Consider the following 21,089-nt stretch of genomic DNA (forward strand, 5'->3'; position numbering starts at 1 on the left):
TGTTGCTGTTTTGGGTTAGAGAACCCCTTCCTTGGCATCAAAGACGATTTGCCTGTTAAATCATCCACAGTGACCTCAGAGAATCTTGGTCCTCGCAGATCAGACATAAAAAAGATTAATTTGATTTTAGAAAACTGCAGGAGCATTCAAAGAAAAGTCCCAGAATAAGTATCTCTTACTGATGGTTATAATGCACAGCTAGTATTGGGAACAGAAAGCTGGTTGAAACCAGACGTCAATGACAATGAAATCCTAAGTACAGATTTTAATGTTTATAATAAGGATAGATCAGTTTCCAGTAGTGGCGGCGTGTTTATTGCAGTAAAAACTCCATAAAATCTAGCGAGGTTATCACGGATTCCGAAAGTGAATTAGTGTGGGTGAAACTGAGTAGCAAAGAACGGTCAAAAATAGTGACCACCTAGTTCAGGATCTGTAGTTCTAGAGCGCTTCAGACAGAACTTGCAGAATATCATTAGTAATTTTCCTGATCATGCCGTTGTAATAGGTGGTGACTTCAACTTACCAGGTAGAGATTGGGAGTGTTATGCCATCAAAACTGGTGCCAAAGACAGGGATTCGTGTGGCATGTTCTGGATGTCCTGTCCGAAAATTACCTTGAACAGATAGAGAACCAGCTCGTGAGGGTAACGTCTTAGACCTCCTGGCAACAGACGGACCTGAACTTATCGAATCAGTCAACGTAGAGGAAGGTATCAATGATCATAGAGCTGTGACAGCATCTATGACGATGGGTCCTACAAGGAATGTTAAGAAAGGCAGGAAGATATATTCCCTCATCGAGGGTTACAGGATAGAAATTTCAGAGTATCCCAGGAGTCAGCATCAAATATTCGGTGATGAGGACGAAGATGTGGAGAACAAATGGAAAAAATTCAAAGGCATGTTTCAATTTGCCCTAGACAAGTACGTTCCCAGTACGGTTTTAATGAATGGGAAAGATTCACCATGGTTTAATAGCTATGTTAAAAAAGCACCAAGTAAACAAAGAGCATTTTGTAGCAGATTCAAGAGAAGTAAAAACTTAGCTGACAAATAACAATCGATCAAAGTGAAAATGAGCGTAAGGATAGCAATGAGAGAAGCGTTCAATAATTTTGAAAGTAGGATGTTGTCGACCAATATGAGTAAAAACCCTAAGAGATTTTGGTTGTATGTAAATCAGTAAGTGGGTCAAAATCAGCTATTCATTCTCTCAGGGACCACACCGGCACCGAAACGGAAGATAACAGAGAGAAGGCCGAAATACTGAATTAGATCGTAACAATGACCCTCCTTTCAATCGTCGTACGAACGTCGAAATGGCAGATATTCAGGTAACCGATCGTCGAACTGAAAAGTAGCTGCAATCGCTTAGTAGTGGAAAGGCATCAGGACCATATGAGATACATATAAGATTCTATAAAGATTATGAGAAGGAACTTGCTCCCCTCGTAGCAGTAATTTATCGTACATCGCTTGAGCAATGAAAGTTACCTAACGACTGGAAAAAAAACGCAGGACATCAACGTTTTTAAGAAAGACCGTAAGACAGATTCACACGATTACAGATCTACGTCGTTGACATCGCTGTGTTGTAGAATTATGGAACATTTTATACGCTCAAGAATTACGACGGTTTTGGAAAATGAACATCACCTTCATGACAATCAACATGGTTCAAAATGGTTCAAATGGCTCTGAGCACTATGCGACTTAACTTCTGAGGTCATCAGTCGCCTAGAACTTAGAACTAATTAAACATAACTAACCTAGGGACATCACACACATCCATGCCCGAGGCAGGATTCGAACCTGCGACCGTAGCGGTCGCTCGGCTCAAGACTGTAGCGCCTAGAGCCGCACGGCCACTCCGGCCGGCCAATCAACATGGATTTCGCAAACAGAGATCCTGCGTCAGCTCGCTCTCTTCCTCCATGAGATTCAAAGCGCAGTGGGCAATGGCACTTATGTTGATGCCGTGTCCCTTGATTTCGGTAAGCCATTTGACACTGTCCTGCATTGCCGTTTAATGAAAAACAAAGTACAAGTTTACGGAGCTACGGAGCAGGCTTGCGATTGCATTCAAGACTTTCTTGTAGATAGAATTCAACACGTCGCTCTTAACGGAACAAAATCGACAGATGTGAAGATACCTACAACGTGCTCAAATGAGGAAAGTTCCCAACCGATTTCTCATACACAAACTGCAGTTGACCGGCGTTGCCTGGTGAAACGTTGTTGTCATGCGTACCATCACGTTTCCGACTTTGATGAAGGTCGGATTGTAGCCTATCGCGATTGCGGTTTATCGTATCGTGACATTGCTGCTCGCGTTGGTCGAGATCCAACGACTGTTAACAGAATATGGAATCGATGGGTTCAGGAGGGTAATACGGAACGCCGAGCTGGATCCCAACGGCCTCGTATCACTAGCAGTCGAGATGACAGGCATCTTATCCGCTTGGCTGTAACGGATCGTGCAGCCACGTCTCGATCCCTGAGTCAACACATGGGGACGTTTGCAAGACAACAACCATTTGCACGAACAGTTCGACGACGTTTGCAGCAGCACGGACTGTCAGTTCGGAGACGATGACTGCGGTTACCCTTGACGCTGCATCACAGACAGGAGCGCCTGCGATGGTGTACTCAACGACGAACCTGGGTGCACGAATGGCTGAACGTCATTTTTTCGGATGAATCCGGGTTCTGTTTACTGCTTCAAGAAGGTCGCATCCGTGTTTGACGACATCGGGGTGAACGCACATTGGAGCGTGCATTCGTCCTCGCCATACTGGCGTATCACCCGGCGTGATGGTATGGGGTGCCATTGGTTACACGTCTTGGTCACCTCTTGTTCGCATTGACGGCGCTTTGAACAGTGGAAGTTACATTTCAGATGTGTTACGACCCGTGGCTCTACCCTTCATTCGATCCCTGAGTAATCCTACATTTCATCAGGATAATGCACGACCGCATGTTGTAGGTCCTGTACGGGCCTTTTTGGATACAGAAAATGTTCGACTGCTGCCCTGGCCAGCACATTATCCAGATCTCTTACCAACTGAAAACGTCAGGTCGTGGCCGAGCAACTGGCTTGTCACGATACGCCAGTCACTGCTCTTGATGAACTGTGGCATCGAGTTGAAGCTGCATGGGCAGCTGTACCTGTACACGCCATCCAAGCTCTGTTTGACTCAATGCCCAGGCTTATCAAGGCCGTTATTACGGCCAGAGTTGGTTGTTCTGGGTACTGATTTCTCAGGATCTGTGCACCCTAATTGCGTGAAAATGAAAAACATGTCAGTTCTAGTGTAATATATTTGTCCGATGAATACCCGTTTATTATCTGCATTTCTTGTTGGTGTAGCAATTTTAATGACCAGTAGTGTAGTAGAAAGCGTCGGATGCTCGTTAAGCCTATGCGCAGATGATGCAGTTGTCTATGCCAAAGTAGCAACACCAGAAGATAGTAGGAATTTGCAGAACGACCTGTAGAGAATTGTTGATTATAGCAGGCTGTGGCAGTTGACCCTGATCGCAAATAAATGTAATATATTTTGCATATATAAGAAAAGAAATCCACTGCTGTACAGCTACACTAATGATGACAAACAGCTGGAGACAGCACCTGCCGTAAAATATCTAGGCATGACTATCCAGAGCGACCTTAAGTGGAATGACCTCATAAAGGAGATAGTGGCTAAAGCAGACACCAGACTCAGATTCATCGGAAGAGTCTCAAGAAGATGTAACTCGTCCTCGAAAGAAGTGGCCCATAAGGAGCTTGTTCTCCCGATTCTTTCGTATTGTTCATCTATCTGGGATCCCAGTCAGGTAAGACTCATAGAGGAGATAGAGAAGGCCCAAAGAAGAGCGGCGCGTTTCGTCATGGGATCGTTTAGCTGGCGATAGAGAATTATTGACGTGCTAAAAACTCCACTGGCAGACGTTACAGGTGAGTTTTGCATTACGGAGACATTTACTATTGAAATTTCGGGACAGCACATTTCAGGAGAAGCCGGACAACATATTAATTCCCCCCGCCCCCCCCCTCCCCCCCTCTAGCACATCTCGTGTATTAACCAAGAGAAGAAAATTCGAGAAATTAGAGCCAATTCAGAGGCTTACCGGCAGTCATTCTTCCCGCGCACTATTCGCGAGTGGAAAAGGGTTGGAGGGATCATACAGTGGTACCGAAAGTACCCTCCGCCACACACCATTAGGTGGCTTGCGGAATATGATGTAGATTTAGATGCAGATAGTTTCGGAGGTTTTCCGTGGTCACCTCATAATCCCGGCACTGGATAACCCGTCCATACATTCCATTTGGGACCTTCTCTGTTACTGGCGTGCTTGAGATAGCTGAAAGCTTCTAACTTTACAACTCTGGAACAGTCCGCCTTCTCTAGAGAATGTATCCTATCCCTAGATAAATGTTAAAGATCAATTAGAAATGTGCAAATAACTCACAATATTAAAAAAACAATATTAAAGAAAACAGAAAAGAGCTAGTACGACTCGCGCTCTTAGAGTTTCGTATAAACTTAATTATGTTCATTTACAGGTCCTGACGACTGACTATCGAGTATCAGATATACGACATAAATGGCCATATATTTTAACTAATTGATGTTGTACATCTCAAAGGATCCATAGACCATACTATTTGTTATAAATTTCGATTTGATACCTCTACCCGTTCCGGTGAAAAAAAAGAGTCGTAACAGAGAGACAGACAGATGGACAAGAAAGTGATATTATAAGTGTTCTGTTTTTATCTAATGAGGTACGGAACGCAAAGAAAAGGAACAGACTTATTGCCTTCAGATAATCTGCTCATCATAAACAAATTTTATGATCACAAGCAAGACGAAACACTGTGTTGTGCTATTTCTGTTACAGACCTTCCAACGTCAGTAGGTCATTACAATCAGATTAAGAGTTTTCTAACACAATTCTCGCCATAGAGAGCATTAAAACATTTACTTAACTGCGACGCAGTTATGGATTCGCGAAATTGAATTTTTCCAACTATCGAATAATTACACCAGCGTAAGTGACGCCAATAATAAATAGCAGTTCACTATGTTCGGCGGAATTGCACATCCCCAAAACCAGATAAATTCAGATTACATGTAACGAAGTCTATATTTATGCACTGACATTGCACTTTGGTCGGAATAGCTACGGGATCGAATACATTACATTAGAATTACGAGGTTTTCATTTACTGCTAGCTGCAAAATCTTTTATCCACACTTTAACAGTCCTAAAGGTAAGTCTTCGAAGAGACGTTGTTTTTCGTGGGTCCGTAGCTTCGCCGTATTATCTGTGGAGTCGTGCCCTCAGACGTACGATCATTTTACTCATTCTAACTGATTGTTTAAGTGCGAGTGTAGCTCTATGTACAAATTAGAAAAGGACACTCACAGTCTTCCGATCTGAATCGATTACATTCACGTGCACTTCTTGTATAGTACTCCTCTTGATATTTACCTTATAGCTACGTTTCAAGACACGGTCAATTCCGTTCAGGTGAACTGCTACCTCCTAGCTGTCACTGACAGAAATACATTATCGCCAACAAACCTCAAAGTTTTTATTTCCTTTCCTAATTTTAAATTTCGTTTCCAAATTTCTCCTTGGATTCTTTTACTGCTTGCTCAATGCACACTATAACGTGGGGAACGCACTATCCCCTCTTCCACTTCCACTTCCTTTTCAACTACTGTTTCCCTTTAATATCCTCCGTCTCATGTAACTGGCATCTGATTTTATTGCAATATGTAGGTAACCTATTTCTCCATGTATTTTATCTCTGTACTTTTACGCTGTCACTCGAAACACCACAAAAACATAAATTTCCTTAGTTTTTCTTTAAAAACGAAAGCATTGATGCATTGATGATGTTCATAGTTGCCTACTTGAACGAAGAGCAGTGGACACTTGTATATCCCTAGATTCCTCAGGAAATACAGGGTCGTCCGCAGCTCGTGGTCGTGCGTTAGCGTTCTCGCTTCCCACGCCCGGGTTCCCGGGTTTGATTCCCGGCGGGGTCAGGGATTTTCTCTGCCTCGTGATGACTGGGTGTTGTGTGATGTCCTTAGGTTAGTTAGGTTTAAGTAGTTCTAAGTTCTAGGGGACTGATGACCATAGATGTTAAGTCCCATAGTGCTCAGAGCCATTTGAACCATATACAGGGTCGCGAACTGTCGCGGAATATTTGACGTATTTATTAAAGAGTGTATCAGTCGTTGTTTTTCAGTATTTCGGTGACGCTCTTCTATCAGAAAGAAATGACCTGTGACCATTCGTGCATACCTCCCCCCGACTGGTCCCAAATGTGACTCATTGACATTTTGATTTTTGTAACCTGCACAATTCTGCTTTTCTGAACATTTACAAGTAGCCAATCTCTACACCACTTGAAAATCTTATCAGGATCTGCGCGCTTGCAAATCGAGATACCTGTTCCCTGGTCATCGGGGCCCACTTCGAAGCGGGACTCATCACTGAAGACAATTCTACTAAAGTCAATGAGATTCCAAGCCGAAGATGTGTCCGCAGATGACTCGGATAGCGGTTGGATAGCAACATGAACGTTGCTTGCTGTACTGTCCGACAAACAGGAGTGATCGTCTAGGGTCCCATTTCTTTTCATAGCGGGACCTCTGTGGTTGCCATCTGCAGCACTCTCACAGCACGGTGGTATGTCGACGATACTCTACGTCCCGTTTTGTTGCCTCTCCTGGCAAGTCACACTGGGCTTACATTTCAGCAATATAATACCCACCCGCACATGGAGAAACTGCCTACAGCTTGTCTTCGTGCTTACCAAATACTAAAATGGCGAGCAAAGTAGCTGGATCTCTCCCCAGTTGAGAGGGTTTGGAGGATTATGGGCAGAGCACTCCAACCACCTCGGGATTTTCACGATCTAACGTGCCAAATGGACCGAATCTGGCACGATATCACTCAGGAGGATATTCAACAACACAATTAGTGCCAAACCGAATGACTGTTTGATTAAGAGCCAGAGATGGATCAAGGCACTGTTGACTAAATCAGTACGTGACGCACTTTCTCTTGAATAAATAATTCAGTTTTTTTTACTTGTAACGATTTGTTTGTCTGCTTGTGTATAGTATAACTACCAATATCCATCAGATTCGGATAATTCCTCCATGGTTCTTTTTTTTTTTTTTTTTTTTTTTGTCTTACAGTGTATTACGCATCGAGTCTCTCATTTAGGAATCGCATTTAAGTGTTGGTTGGGACTGAGAAGAACAAGTTATGTCCAATGGATGAAGGAAAAACGGCTACCACCACCAGTCGAAATTCGACAACGGCACGAACTGTGGTTTATCGTTCCGCGATACCGCTGCACGTGTTATTCAAGATTACCAGCCGAATGCAGAGTAGATGGTTTCAACGATCCCACGTGTGTAAAGAGAATACGTAATTGTTGCTTTCAGTGGGGCCGTACCGTACCTCAAGCGGGATCTCAACGGAACCACGCGACTAGCGCCTGAAGAGACAGACATATTTTCCTCTGGGCTGTGTGAGGTCATGCAATCAGGTTACTGTCTCTTTAGCACAGGGCGACGACGTCTGGAACAATAAGGGCTATCAGCACGGCGAACATTGTTGCGGCTTTCCTGGATGCGGCAGCATCGACAGTGATGAGCCCAATGACAACAATGGAAGAAGGAGTGGCGTCATGTCGCCTTTTCAGATGAGTCGTGGTCCAGCATACAGCATGACTATGAAACATACCTCCGTGGAGGCTCGAACGACAACTCATGTTGCCAAACTGCGTTCGTCACCCTCATATGTGCCCAGCACACGATGCGAGATTGTTTGGGCAAGACTCAGTATCAGATGAGGGCATAAAATAGTAATTGGATCCTTTTGTCGACCACAAGACTCATCTGAGTTCGCATGTAAGTAAACTCCACAATCAAACAGTAATCATCGGTGGAGACTTTAAGCATCCAGCAATCAGCTGCGAAAATCATCGGTTTGTTAGTGGTTGGCGTGACATCCTATGAAGCATTACCAAATACCTTCACTGAAAACTACGCAGAACTCATGATGGGAATATATTAGATCTAATGGGAACAAATAGATCTGACCTCTTTGAGGACGTCCAAATTCCTGCAAGTATCCGTTAGTATAGCAGCAATGGTAACTGAAGTACACAGGGCTACTAAAGTAAAAAGATTTATATATTCAGTAAATTAGGTAAAAAATGTTGGTGTTATATCTCAACGAGTAATTTGAAACTTTTAGCACAGGACAGGAGCATGTAGAATAGCTATGGATCAAATATAAAAGAATAGTTGACCATACATTGGGCAGATATGTTCCCAGTAGATCAGTTCGTGATGAGAGAGATCCTCCATGGTTTACAATAAACAAACTTGTAATGAAGCAGAGGCTACTGCATAATAGATGTTAAACAAATCATAGGGTTGTACATAGAGAGACGCTGAATGAAACAATTTTCGCTGTCAAGAGCAGCAGATTACTATCAAATCATCTTTCACAAAGCTCAAGGAAATTCTGGTCATACGTAAAGATTGTTAGTGCCACAAAAGTTAGTGCCCATTAACTCGCGAAGCAGACAGGAACTGAAATTGCGAGTAGCAAAACAAAAGCTGAAATGCGTAACTCCGTTTACATATATTCCTTTATCAAGGAAAAGAAAGAAGAATCATCCAAATTTAATTCTCATACTACCGAAAAACTGAGTGAAATAGGATTAGCGCCAGTGGCGTTCAGAAACAGCAGAAATCATCAAAATTCAAGAAAGTTCCTGGGCCCGATGGAATCCCTGTCAGATTCATTATTGAATTTGCAGCAGTTTGCCACTCTTTTAAGTACAAGTATAATATATCTTAGACCCCTTGAACAAAAATTGTGTCCAGTAGTGGGGAGGAAGCAGACGTTACTCCCGTTTAGAATAAGCGTAATAGAAGTGATAAGCAAAACTACCATCCAATATCCTTGATATGGATTTGTTTTAGAATCTTAGACAGGTCAAACATAATGATATATCTAGAACTGAAAGACTTTTTCATGCCAACCAACATAGATTTGGAGGACATCGATCATGTGAAACTCACTCGCCTTTTTCTCTTACGACTCTGAAAACTTTCGATCAGGGAGAGACGGCATTGCTCCACTTCCAAAAAGCATTTGACTCAGCGCCACATGTACACTTATCATCTAAAGTACGATTATATGGCATGTGAAGTGAAATTTGTGACTACTGAAGGTTGTTCGGTAGGGAGGACGCAGCAATTTATCTTGGATGGAGAGTCACCTACAGACGTAGATGGGCTTGCAGATGATATTAATAGTAACTTCAGACTTTTCGTAGATGGAGCAGTTAACTACAAGCACATGTGACTGTAGACACTCCCAGCGTATACAGTTCTTAAAAAGCTAGGTGGTAGTATTATAAAAACGCGACGTTTCGTCGAGTGACATACTGGTTGTCTTCTGACGAAGTGTCGAGATTTTGCGGATGCCGTCCTACTTATATTTGTGGTGTGCCCCCCTCGACTTGGCTTCTGGAGGCTGGGTGAAGGGAGTCCGGTGGGTGGGATGGGGGGAGGGGGGTGAAGGGTGGCCGGCGGGCGGGATTTTGGGGGGGGGGGGGGTGAAGTCGCGGTGGTGGTGTAGTGGTCGGCCGTTCGCATCTCTGTCAGAGGATTTTTTTTATTTTATTTTTTTTATATTTATTTATTTATTGTTCCGTGGGACCACATTTAGGAGAAGTCTCCATGGTCATGGAACGAGTCAATACATGAAATTATAAGACGATTGTAGAAACAGAATGAAATGAAATGTGTTGTGGTCTTCAGTCCTGAGACTGGTTTGATGCAGCTCTCCATGCTACTCTATCCTGTGCAAGCTTCTTCATCTCCCAGTACCTACTGCAACCTACATCCTTCTGAATCTGCTTAGTGTATTCATCTCTTGGTCTCCCTCTACGATTTTTACCCTCCACGCTGCCCTCCAATGCTAAATTTGTGATCCCTTGATGCCTCAAAACATGTCCTACCAACCGATCCCTTCTTCTAGTCAAGTTGTGCCACAAACTTCTCTTCTCCCCAATCCTATTCAATACCACCTCATTAATTACGTGATCTACCCACCTTATCTTCAGCATTCTTCTGTAGCACCACATTTCGAAAGCTTCTATTCTCTTCTTGTCCCAACTGGTTATCGTCCATGTTTCACTTCCATACATGGCTACACTCCATACAAATACTTTCAGAAACGACTTCCTGACACTTAAATCTATACTCGATGTTAACAAATTTCTCTTCTTCAGAAACGATTTCCTTGCCATTGCCAGTCTACATTTTATATCCTCTCTACTTCGACCATCATCAGTTATTTTACTCCCTAAATAGCAAAACGCCTTTACTACTTTAAGTGTCTCATTTCCTAATCTAATCCCCTCAGCATCACCCGATTTAATTTGACTACACTCCATTATCCTCGTTTTGCTTTTGTTGATGTTCATCTTATATACTCCTTTCAAGACACTGTCCATTCCGTTCAACTGCTCTTCCAAGTCCTTTGCTGTCGCTGACAGAATTACTATGTCATCGGCGAACCTCAAAGTTTTTACTTCTTCTCCATGAATTTTAATACCTACTCCGAATTTTTCTTTTGTTTCCTTTACTGCTTGCTCAATACACAGATTGAATAACATCGGGGAGAGGCTACAACCCTGTCTCACTCCTTTCCCAACCACTGCTTCCCTTTCATGCCCCTCGACTCTTATAACTGCCATCTGGTTTCTGTACAAATTGTAAATAGCCTTTCGCTCCTTGTATTTTACCCCTGCCACCTTCAGAATTTGAAAGAGAGTATTCCAGTTAACGTTGTCAAAAGCTTTCTCTACGTCTACAAATGCTAGAAACGTAGGTTTGCCTTTTCTTAATCTTTCTTCTAAGATAAGTCGTAAGGTTAGTATTGCCTCACGTGTTCCAACATTTCTACGGAATCCAAACTGATCTTCCCCGAGGTCCACTTCTACCAGTTTTTCCATTCGTTAGTATTTTGCAGCTGTGACTTATTAAACTGATAGTTCGGTAATTTTCACATCTGTCAACGCCTGCTTTCTTTGGGATTGGAATTATTATATTCTTCTTGAAGTCTGTGGGTATTTCGCCTGTCTCATACATCCTGCTAACCAGATGGTAGAGTTTTGTCATGACTGGCTCTCCCAAGGCCACAGTAGTTCTTATGGAATGTTGTCTACTCCCGGGGCCTTGTTTCGACTCAGGTCTTTCAGTGCTCTGTCAAACTCTTCACGCAGTATCTTATCTCCCATTTCATCTTCATCTACATCCTCTCCCATTTCCACAATACTGTCCTCAAGTACATCGCCCTTGTATAAACCCTCTATATACTCCTTCCACCTTTCTGCCTTCCCTTCTTTGCTTAGAACTGGGTTGCCATCTGAGCTCTTGATATTCATACAAGTGGTTCTCTTCTCTCCAAAGGTCTCTTTAATTTTCCTGTAGGCAGTATCTATCTTACCCCTAGTGAGACAAGCCTCTACATCCTTACATTTGTCCTCTAGCCATCCCTGCTTAGCCATTTTGCACTTTCTGTCGATCTCATTTTTGAGACGTTTGTATTCCCTTTTGCCTGCTTCATTTACTGCATTTTTATATTTTCTCCTTTCATCAATTAAATTCAATATTTCTTCTGTTACCCAAGGATTTCTATTAGCCCTCGTCTTTTTACCTACTTGATCCTCTGCTGCCTTCACTACTTCATCCCTCAGAGCTACCCATTCTTCTTCTACTGTATTTCTTTCCCCCATTCCTGTCAATTGTTCCCTTATGAAATGAAATGTAAGAAACATATTCAGGCGACAAGTCGTTAGTTTAAATAAAGAAAATCAAGAATGTAACACTGGAATTTGCTTAATTTTTTAGCTCTTCCAGGAGCTCCTCGACAGAATAGAAGGAGTGAGCCATGAGGAAACTCTTCAGTTTAGACTTAAAAGTGTTTGGGCTACTGCAAAGGTTTTTGAGTTCTTGTGGTAGCTTATTGAAAATGGATGGAGCAGAATACTGCACTCCTTTCTGCACAAGAGTCAAGGAAGTGCATTCCACATGCAGATTTGATTTCTGCCTAGTACTAACTGAGTGAAAGCTGCTAACTCTTGGGAATAAGCTAATATTGCTAACAACAAATGACATTAAAGAAAATACATACTGTGAGGGCAATGTCAAAATTCCCAGACTATTGAATAGGGGTCGACAAGATGTTTTCGAACTTACACCATACATAGCTCGAACAGCCCGTTTTTGAGCCAAAAATACCCTTTTTGAATCAGAAGAATTACCCCAAAAAATAATACCATATGACATAAGCGTATGAAAATATGCAAAGTATACTACTTTTCGTATTGAAATGTCACTTATTTCAGATACTGTTCTAATGGTAAATAAAGCGGCATTTAGTTTCTGAACAAGATCCTGAACATGGGCTTTCCACAACAACTTACTATCTATCCATACGCCTAGGAACTTGAACTGTTCCGTCTCGCTTATAACATGCCCATTCTGTCTGATTAAAATGTCAGTTCTTGTTGAATTGTGAGTTAGAAACTGTAAAAACTGAGTCTTACTGTGATTTAGCATCAAATTATTTTCCACAAGCCACGAACTTATATCATAAACTACATTATTTGATAATGTTTCAATATTACACACAAGATCCTTCACTACCAAGGTGGTGTCATCAGCAAACAGTATTTTTGAATCACCTGTAATACTAGATGGCATATCATTTATATAAATAAGAAACAGCAGTGGCCCCAGCACCGACCCTTGGGGAACGCCCCATTTAACAGTGCCCCATTGGGACTGAACATCATTACCACTCTCAATATTGCGGAGGACTACCTTCTGCTTTCTGTTCTTAAAGTAGGAGGCGAACCAATTGTAAGCTACTCCCCTTACTCCATAATGTTCCAACTTCTGCAGTAATATTTTGTGGTCAACACAGTCAAAAGCCTTCGTTAAATCAAAGAAAACACCTAACGTTCGCAACCTTTTATTTAATCCGTCCGAAACCTCACAGAGAAAAGAGACTATAGCATTTTCAGTTGTTAAGCCATTTCTAAAACCAAACTGTACATTTGACAGCAAATTATGTGAATTTAAATGCTGCTGTAACCTTGTATATACAACCTTCTCGATAACTTTAGCAAACACCGATGGCATAGAAATAGGTCTATAGTTGTCAACATTATCCCTGTCTCCCTTTTTATAAAGTGGCTTCACTACCGAGTACTTTAATCGGTCAGGAAACCGACCACTCCTAAAGGAAAAGTTACAGATATGGCTAAGTACTGAGCTAACATACGTGGAACAATACTTCAGTATTCTGCTAGATACCCCGTCATATCCATGAGAGTTCTTGGTCTTTAGTGATTTAATTATTAACTCAATCTCCCTCTTGTCAGTATCATGGAGGAGCATTTCAGGTAACAGTCTCGGAACACTTTTTTCTAAGAGCGCTATATGATTCCCTGTTGGGACTAGGTTTCTATTTAGTTCACCTCATCTTGCAAGAAGGACGGTGGTGCGCGCGCTCTCGACGAATTGCCACTATGGCTGGATTCTATGCCGCACTCAGCTGGTATCCTTCATCACTATTTACAAGATTCTCATGAATCCTGATTTCGATGGCGTCTTTTATGACGCTGTCCCAGTAGCTGGCGGCTGCTCGAAGTCAGATTTGTGGTCTTCCTGTGATCTGCTGTTGCTTCATATGCCAATGTATTCCTCGCAGCGTTTAGAATACATGCTGTCCAATGTACTGTTAACCGCATTCGCAGGCGATGCTGTAAATTCGTAGTATGTGGAGTTACAGTAGGCCTTTCACAGAGCCAAGCCACTCATTCGTCTTTGGCGGTGATCAGAAGACAGCATTCATGTTCGATTTTTCCAGAGGCCTAACAGTTTTGGCTGACAGCGGTCCCAAATACGGAAGAAAAGGGTTTCTGTCTTCTTCTCTCTCTTTACCAAGACCTGTCTTGTCTTGAACGCTCTCCTGTAGTGCGCTTCGCTGTACCAATTTTTGCGGAGTACCCCCCTTAGGTGCTGCAGTTCGTCTGCGAGGCTTTCTTCGTCACAGACGACTTGCTCTGTGTGTACGAAGGTGGACAGTACTGTTTACCACTGAGCTGGATGGTGGCAGCTTATTGCATGCCGGCACAACTTTGTGTGAGTCTTCTTCCTACATACTGGTTGGCCTACAGTGCCATCTGCCTTCTTCCTTATTAGTATATCCAGAAACTGGAGACAGGCATTCTCAGTTTACATAGTGAAGGCGATGTTTTCATGGAGACTGCTAAGGTGGTCCAGAAACTCATCCAATGCCTGCCACGCCCACAAACCACAAAAATATCGGCAACATAGAAGTAGAAGTGCTTGATCTTTTAGCGACCAATTTGGAGGGCCACCTCCTCAGAGAGGTCCATGTATAGATTTTAGATCCCTGGAGCAAGAAGTGATCCCATCTGTCTGTTTATAAAACTCTCTGATGCACTTGATGCACGTGGTCGTCAATACGTGTTCAAAGAGATTCACTATTTGATGCTCGAAATGTTGATTCAGTACAGCCAAGGAGTCTTGAAGAGGTGCTTTCGTAAAGAAAGAAGTAATATAGAAGCTCCCTAGAAAGTAATCTCTTTGTAATCGCACGTCCTCAAGTATTCTCACGAAATCCTCCGACCTCTTCATACGGTGACAACAGCGTCCCACAAGGGGTTTTAGGAGTGTCGCCAGATGTTTGGCCAGTGCATACTTGTGCGAAGTGATAGTGTCGAATATTGGACGTAGAGGCACCCCTTTTTTGTGTATCTTTGGGCCCTTCTTTACGTATCTTGGGCAGTCCATATAGGCGAAGTGTCCTTGGCGCTCTGGGATGCAGCCGTTTCCTCACTACATCTGGTAGGTCTGAGTTCTTCTGTAGCGACACGGTTTTTCTGTTCATTGTCGTGGTTAGATCCTTCTTGAGTTTCCTGTAACCCGGGTCTTGTAGTATAGAGCTGATTTTATGCGTACTCGTTGGTGTGTAACGCCACCGTTGCATTTACACTGTCTGCTAGAAGAACCATCGTGTCAGCGTTATCCCTCGGTGCACTCATTGCCTACGTTTCCGCTGCAGTCATGTCCGATTTCGGAAGTCGGGACTTGTCGATGACCCTGTAGGTTCTAATCTTACGGACAAATGGTTCAAATGGCTCTGAGCACTATGGGACTTAACTGCTGAGGTCATTAGTCCCCTAGAACTTAGAACTAGTTAAACCTAACTAACCTAAGGACATCACAAACATCCATGCCCGAGGCAGGATTCGAACCTGCGACCGTAGCGGTCTTGCGGTTCCAGACTGCAGCGCCTTTAACCGCACGGCCACTTCGGCCGGCTCTTACGGACAAAGAACTGGTTGCAGCTACAAATCCTGCCATCGCAAAATGGTTGAACTTTGCACCTATCCCAAGGACCATGCCGAAACAGGACATTATTAGCAGCATGGAGCAAGCAATTTGGGGAAGGGAGACGCACATGAGATCAGCTCATCGACAAGACCCGACTTCCGAAAGCGAACGTGATTGCAGCAGAAATTAGGAGTGGGACATGGAATCCAGGGATAGCGTCAATTCGTCGAGAGCACGCCCTCCACCGTCCTCCTCACGATTCAGGGCTCGAATGCTCTGACAGAGATGCCAACAGTGCACCCACTACCGCCAGCGTGGCGATTTCACCTCCCACCCCGCCCGCAGGTCTCTCTGCAACCAGCCTCCCGGAGCCCCGTGGAGGGGGGGCACTGCAAATATAAGTAGGACGGCATGCGCAAAATCTCCACGCCTCGCCAGAAGATGATGAATAAGTCAATCGTCGATAATACTACCACCCATCTGGAAACTGAGAGATTTTCTTCAAGTCGACATGTTCAGTCTGAAAAATTTTGTATAAATGTTCTGTTAGATCTTGATAAGGTTCGAAAGTGGTTACAAAGATCGGCAACTTGTTTCAAATGTTAAGAAATGTGGAGGCCACAAAACGGAAAACCTTAGTATACTACGACTATATGAGCCACAGTTGGATGTTGTCAACTAGGTATAACACTTTGTATGAATATGGAACGTACTGGTCTTATGGGCTCAGTCGCATGCAAAGCAGGTGGCAGACAGCGAATTATCGGTACAGTACTGTTGAAATGCAGGCACTTTATGAAGGAGGTTATGTACAAGTTGCTTGTGCGACCCATTCTAGAAAATGCTCGAGTGTGTGTGTGTGTGTGTGTGTGTGTGTGTGTGTGTGTGTGAGACCTGTACTAAATAGGGCTAACAGGGGATACTAAACGTACACAGAGAAAGGCAGCACGAATGGTCATTTAGTTTGACCCATGGGAGAGTGTCACCGAGATGCTGAAGAAACTGAAGTGGCAGCTCTTGAAGACAGACGTAAACAATACTGAGAGAGCGTTCTTAAAAATTTGAAGAACCTGCTTTGAATGATAAATTTAGGAATATACTACATCTGCTTACGTATCGCTCCCGTAGGGATAGTGAGGGCAAGAGTAGATTTATCACAGCACTCATTCTTCCCGCGCACCATACATGGATGCAATGTGAATAACCCTGATTTACAATAGGATGTACCATCTGCCATGCACTTCACAGTCGTTTGCAGAGTATATTTGTGTATTTAGATGGTACAGTGTGGCGTGTTCTCGAGGTCGTCGTGACGTTATCTTTCAACAGCGTAATTCCGGCAAGCTGCCCGTGCTTTCCCGACCTACTTCAATGAGACACTGTTCAACTGTCGCTCTGCCAAACACGTTCTCCAGATCGCTCAGCCAATTAAGACATCTGGTCTTATTACACTACATACGTAAAATAAGCAAAACTTCGTAATTTGCTATTCTTTCTGGTGTTGCATATATAATGCCCAGAGATATACATAGGAGCAGAGGTTTTCTGAGCATCACTTCACTGATATCGTTTCGCGTCATCGAACTTCTATAGATTGCGTTACAATTGACTCCAGCCATTCGAGGTAGTTAGTTAGTTAGCTATATGTTCCACAGATCTTCGGACTATTCTTTTATCGGAATTACGTGTAGCGAGTCAAGCCATGGAATTCAGCCCGGGTCGCTAGGAAGGACTAACCGTTCGCTCCAGTGCTCCAGCCATGGTCGCAGCCGCCTCTCGTATCTGGCGTCACTGGACTGCCGACCGGAGGAAACTCAGCTTTCCTCTGCGAGTCTCCTTAGTGGTGACCACCCCAGCCCACTTCCCCTACCGCTGCTCTCAATTATTCAGTGGCATCTCTAACGGTGCACTAAATATTTAAATACTAGTGAGACAATAAAAACATCTCTAAGCTAATTAAATACTTTTGAAAACGGGTCAGCTCTGTCACATAGAAAAGTTACGGTTGTTGAACGTCAACAGAATTAAATATTGAGAAACGAAAACAATCAGGAACTGTGAATCGTTACATAAACGCCATATTTTCTGGAAGAATTATTAAACATCTCGAGTTCCGGATAGTGGTGTGATCTTTAATTCATTTACCGTAATGCAACGTTTGAAATCCCTGGAAATACAAGCAATTTAAATAGCGTGTCTTTGGACAGCGATATGAAACAAAACTCTGTAATCTTCACTACGTAGACGAAACGGTTTAGGACGAATAATTCCGAATCAAAGACCACGTGCGAAGACAACTGATGACCATCTACTTCGATATTCTACAAACCATTCTGAAGTGCTTTGTAGAGGGTACTTCAGATTGTATCGCTTATTAGGACCTCCTACAGTTCCACTCGCGTATTGAGCCTGGAAGAAATGACTGATTAAATTGCTCTGTGGGCTCTGTGATAAGCTTAATCCTGTGTTCGCGCCGCTTGCTGGAGTAATGCGTAAACTGTTGTAGTATATTCCTCCATTACTCCCTCAATGCTGATCTTTGAAACTCAGCCGGCCGGAGTGACCGAGCGGTTCTAGGCGCTTCAGTCTGGAACCGCGCGACCGCTACGGTCGCAGGTTCGAATCCTGCCTCGGGCATGGATGTGTGTGATGTCGTTAGGTTAATTAGGTTTAAGTAGTTCTAGGGGACTGATGACCTCAGATGTTAAGTCCCATAGTGCTTACAGCCATTTGAATTTTTTGAAAATCAGTAAATAGGATTTAGCGACGTGGCGTCTATCTTCGATGGTCTGGAAGTTGAGGTTTTTGCCAGCACCACCGTAAGGCTCTCCCACGGGTCGAATAAACCTGAGACCATATATGATGCCCTTCTTTGTGTGCGTTTAACGTCTCCTATTAGTCCTGTTTGGTATGGATCTCACGCAATTGAGCAGAATACTAAGACAGGCCACATGAGCTTTCTTTAAGTAATCCGCTTTGTAGACTAACTATATTTAGCCAGTACCACCGTCTACCACAGAGACTACGCCATAATTCCATTTCATATCCCTCAAGTTTTGCAACCATGTTTCTTTTTGAGATGGTTTCTTCCAATTGCAAGTCATCGTTATTGCTGTCATAGGATACTGTGCTGCTCTGGTTTGTGAAGTGCTCGCTCATTCATTCGCTCGCTCCTTAACAGCCTCGCTACATTTTTCCAGTACCCTTCAAACGAACCGAAGTCTGCCACCTGCTTTACCTACGATTTATCCTTTATGATTATTCCAATTAATGTTCCCAAAAAATTTTACACCCTAGTGCTTATACGAGTTGCCTGATTCCAGTTTTGGTTCACTCATATTGTAGTCTAGTATACTACACTCATAGCCGCAGACCTGTGTGACAACTGAAATTGTAGAAAAGAAGTCTATTTAATGAAGTTAATGAAATTAGATACGTTTGTGAATGTGTTAGTAAAAAAGGCAAAATTTTATTTCACCTTGTAACTTTGTTTCTAACTATAGCATACACATGTTCAGAATACGTAGTTAAATGTGGTTTCTCTCATATGTCTGAATTTGTAAGTGACTAACAGCTTCAACTAATTACATTGCCTGGAGGTTACTGTGTTAAAGACGTTGCGAGATGTTTTTTTCTCATACGGTTCCAGTGTGTTGTTGTTGTTGTGGTCTTCAGTCCTGAGACTGGTTTGATGCAGCTCTCCATGCTACTCTATCCTGTGCAAGCTTCTTCATCTCCCAGTATCTACTGCAACCTACATCCTTCTGAATCTGCTTAGTGTATTCATCTCTTGGTCTCCCTCTATGATTTTTACCCTCCACGCTGCCCTCCAATTCTAAATTGGTGATCCCTTGATGCCTCAGAACATGTCCTACCAACCGGTCCCGTCTTCTGGTCAACTTGTGCCACAAGCTTCTCTTCTCCCCAATCCTATTCAGTACTTCCTCATTAGTTATGTGACCTACCCATCTAATCTTCAGCATTCTTCTGTAGCAACACATTTCAAAAGCTTCTATTCTCTTCTTGTCCAAACTATTTATCGTCCATGTTTCACTTCCATACATGGCTACACTCCATACAAATACTTTCAGAAATGACTTCCTGACACTTAAATCTATACTCGATGTTAACAAATTTCTCTTCTTCAGAAACGATTTCCTTGCCATTGCCAGTCTACATTTTATATCCTCTCTACTTCGACCATCATCAGTTATTTTGCTCCCCAAATAGCAAAACTCCTTTACTACTTTAAGTGTCTCATTTCCTAATCTAATTCCCTCAGCATCACCCGACTTAATTCGACTACATTCCATTATCCTCGTTTTGCTTTTGTTGATGTTCATCTTATATCCTCCTTTCAAGACACTGTCCATTCCATTCAACTGTTCTTCCAAGTCCTTTGCTGTCTCTGACAGAATTACAATGTCATCGGCGAACCTCAAAGTTTTTATTTCTTCTCCATGGATTTTAATACCTACTCCGAATTTTTCTTTTGTTTCCTTTACTGCTTGCTCAATATACAGGTTGAACAACATCGGGAAGAGGCTACAACCCTGTCTTACTCCCTTCCCAACCACTGCTTCCCTTTCATGTCCCTCGACTCTTATAACTGCCATCTGGTTTCTGTACAAATTATAAATAGTCTTTCGCTCCCTGTATTTTACCCCTGCCACCTTAAGAATTTGAAAGAGAGTATTCCAGTCAACATTGTCAAAAGCTTTCTCTAAGTCTAAAAATGCTAGAATCGTAGGTTTGCCTTTCCTTAATCTTTCTTCTAAGATAAGTCGTAAGGTCAGTATTGCCTCACGTGTTCCAGTGTTTCTACGGAATCCAAACTGATCTTCCCCGAGGTTGGCTTCTACTAGTTTTTCCATTCGTCTGTAAAGAATTCGTGTTAGTATTTTGCAGCTGTGACTTATTAAACTGATAGTTCGGTAATTTTCACATCTGTCAACACCTGCTTTCTTTGGGATTGGAATTATTATATTCTTCTTGAAGTCTGAGGGTATTTCGCCTGTTTCTTACATCTTGCTCACCAGATGGTAGAGTTTTGTCAGGACTGGCTCTCCCAAGGCTATCAGTAGTTCTAATGGAATGTTGTCTACTCCGGGGGCCTTGTTTCGACTCAGGTCTTTCAGTGCTCTGTCAAACTCTTCACGCAGTATCTTATCTCCCATTTCATCTTCATCCTCTTCCATTTCCATAATATTGTCCTCAAGTACATCGCCCTTGTATAGACCCTCTATATACTCCTTCCACCTTTCTGCTTTCCCTTCCTTGCTTAGAACTGGGTTTCCATCTGAGCTCTTGATATTCATACAAGTCGTTCTCTTATCTCCAAAGGTCTCTTTAATTTTCCTGTAGGCAGTATCTATCTTACCCCTAGTGAGATAAGCATCTACATCCTTACATTTGTCCTCTAGCCATCCCTGCTTAGCCATTTTGCACTTCCTGTCGATCTCATTTTTGAGACGTTTGTATTCCTTTTTGCCTGCTTCATTTACTGCATTTTTATATTTTCTCCTTTCATCAATTAAATTCAATATTTCTTCTCTTACCCAAGGATTTCTATTAGTCCTCCTCTTTTTACCTACT

At 42.8% G+C, this 21,089-nt stretch overlaps 1 protein-coding gene across 1 annotated transcript in view; it reads right to left on the minus strand.

The window, feature by feature from the left end:
* Positions 1-17,263, minus strand: part of LOC126235467 (odorant receptor Or2-like) — a 78,992-nt gene extending 61,729 nt beyond the window's left edge. Inside the window, exon 1 of the mRNA XM_049944189.1 lies at positions 17,232-17,263. Within this exon, the coding sequence (XP_049800146.1) occupies positions 17,232-17,255 (24 nt within the window). The 5' untranslated portion in view covers positions 17,256-17,263. The remainder of the gene's footprint in view (positions 1-17,231) is intronic.
* Between the last annotated feature and the right edge of the window lie 3,826 nt (positions 17,264-21,089).

This window comes from Schistocerca nitens, chromosome 2 (assembly GCF_023898315.1).
Source record: "Schistocerca nitens isolate TAMUIC-IGC-003100 chromosome 2, iqSchNite1.1, whole genome shotgun sequence".
Classification (NCBI taxonomy): Eukaryota; Metazoa; Arthropoda; class Insecta; order Orthoptera; family Acrididae; genus Schistocerca; species Schistocerca nitens.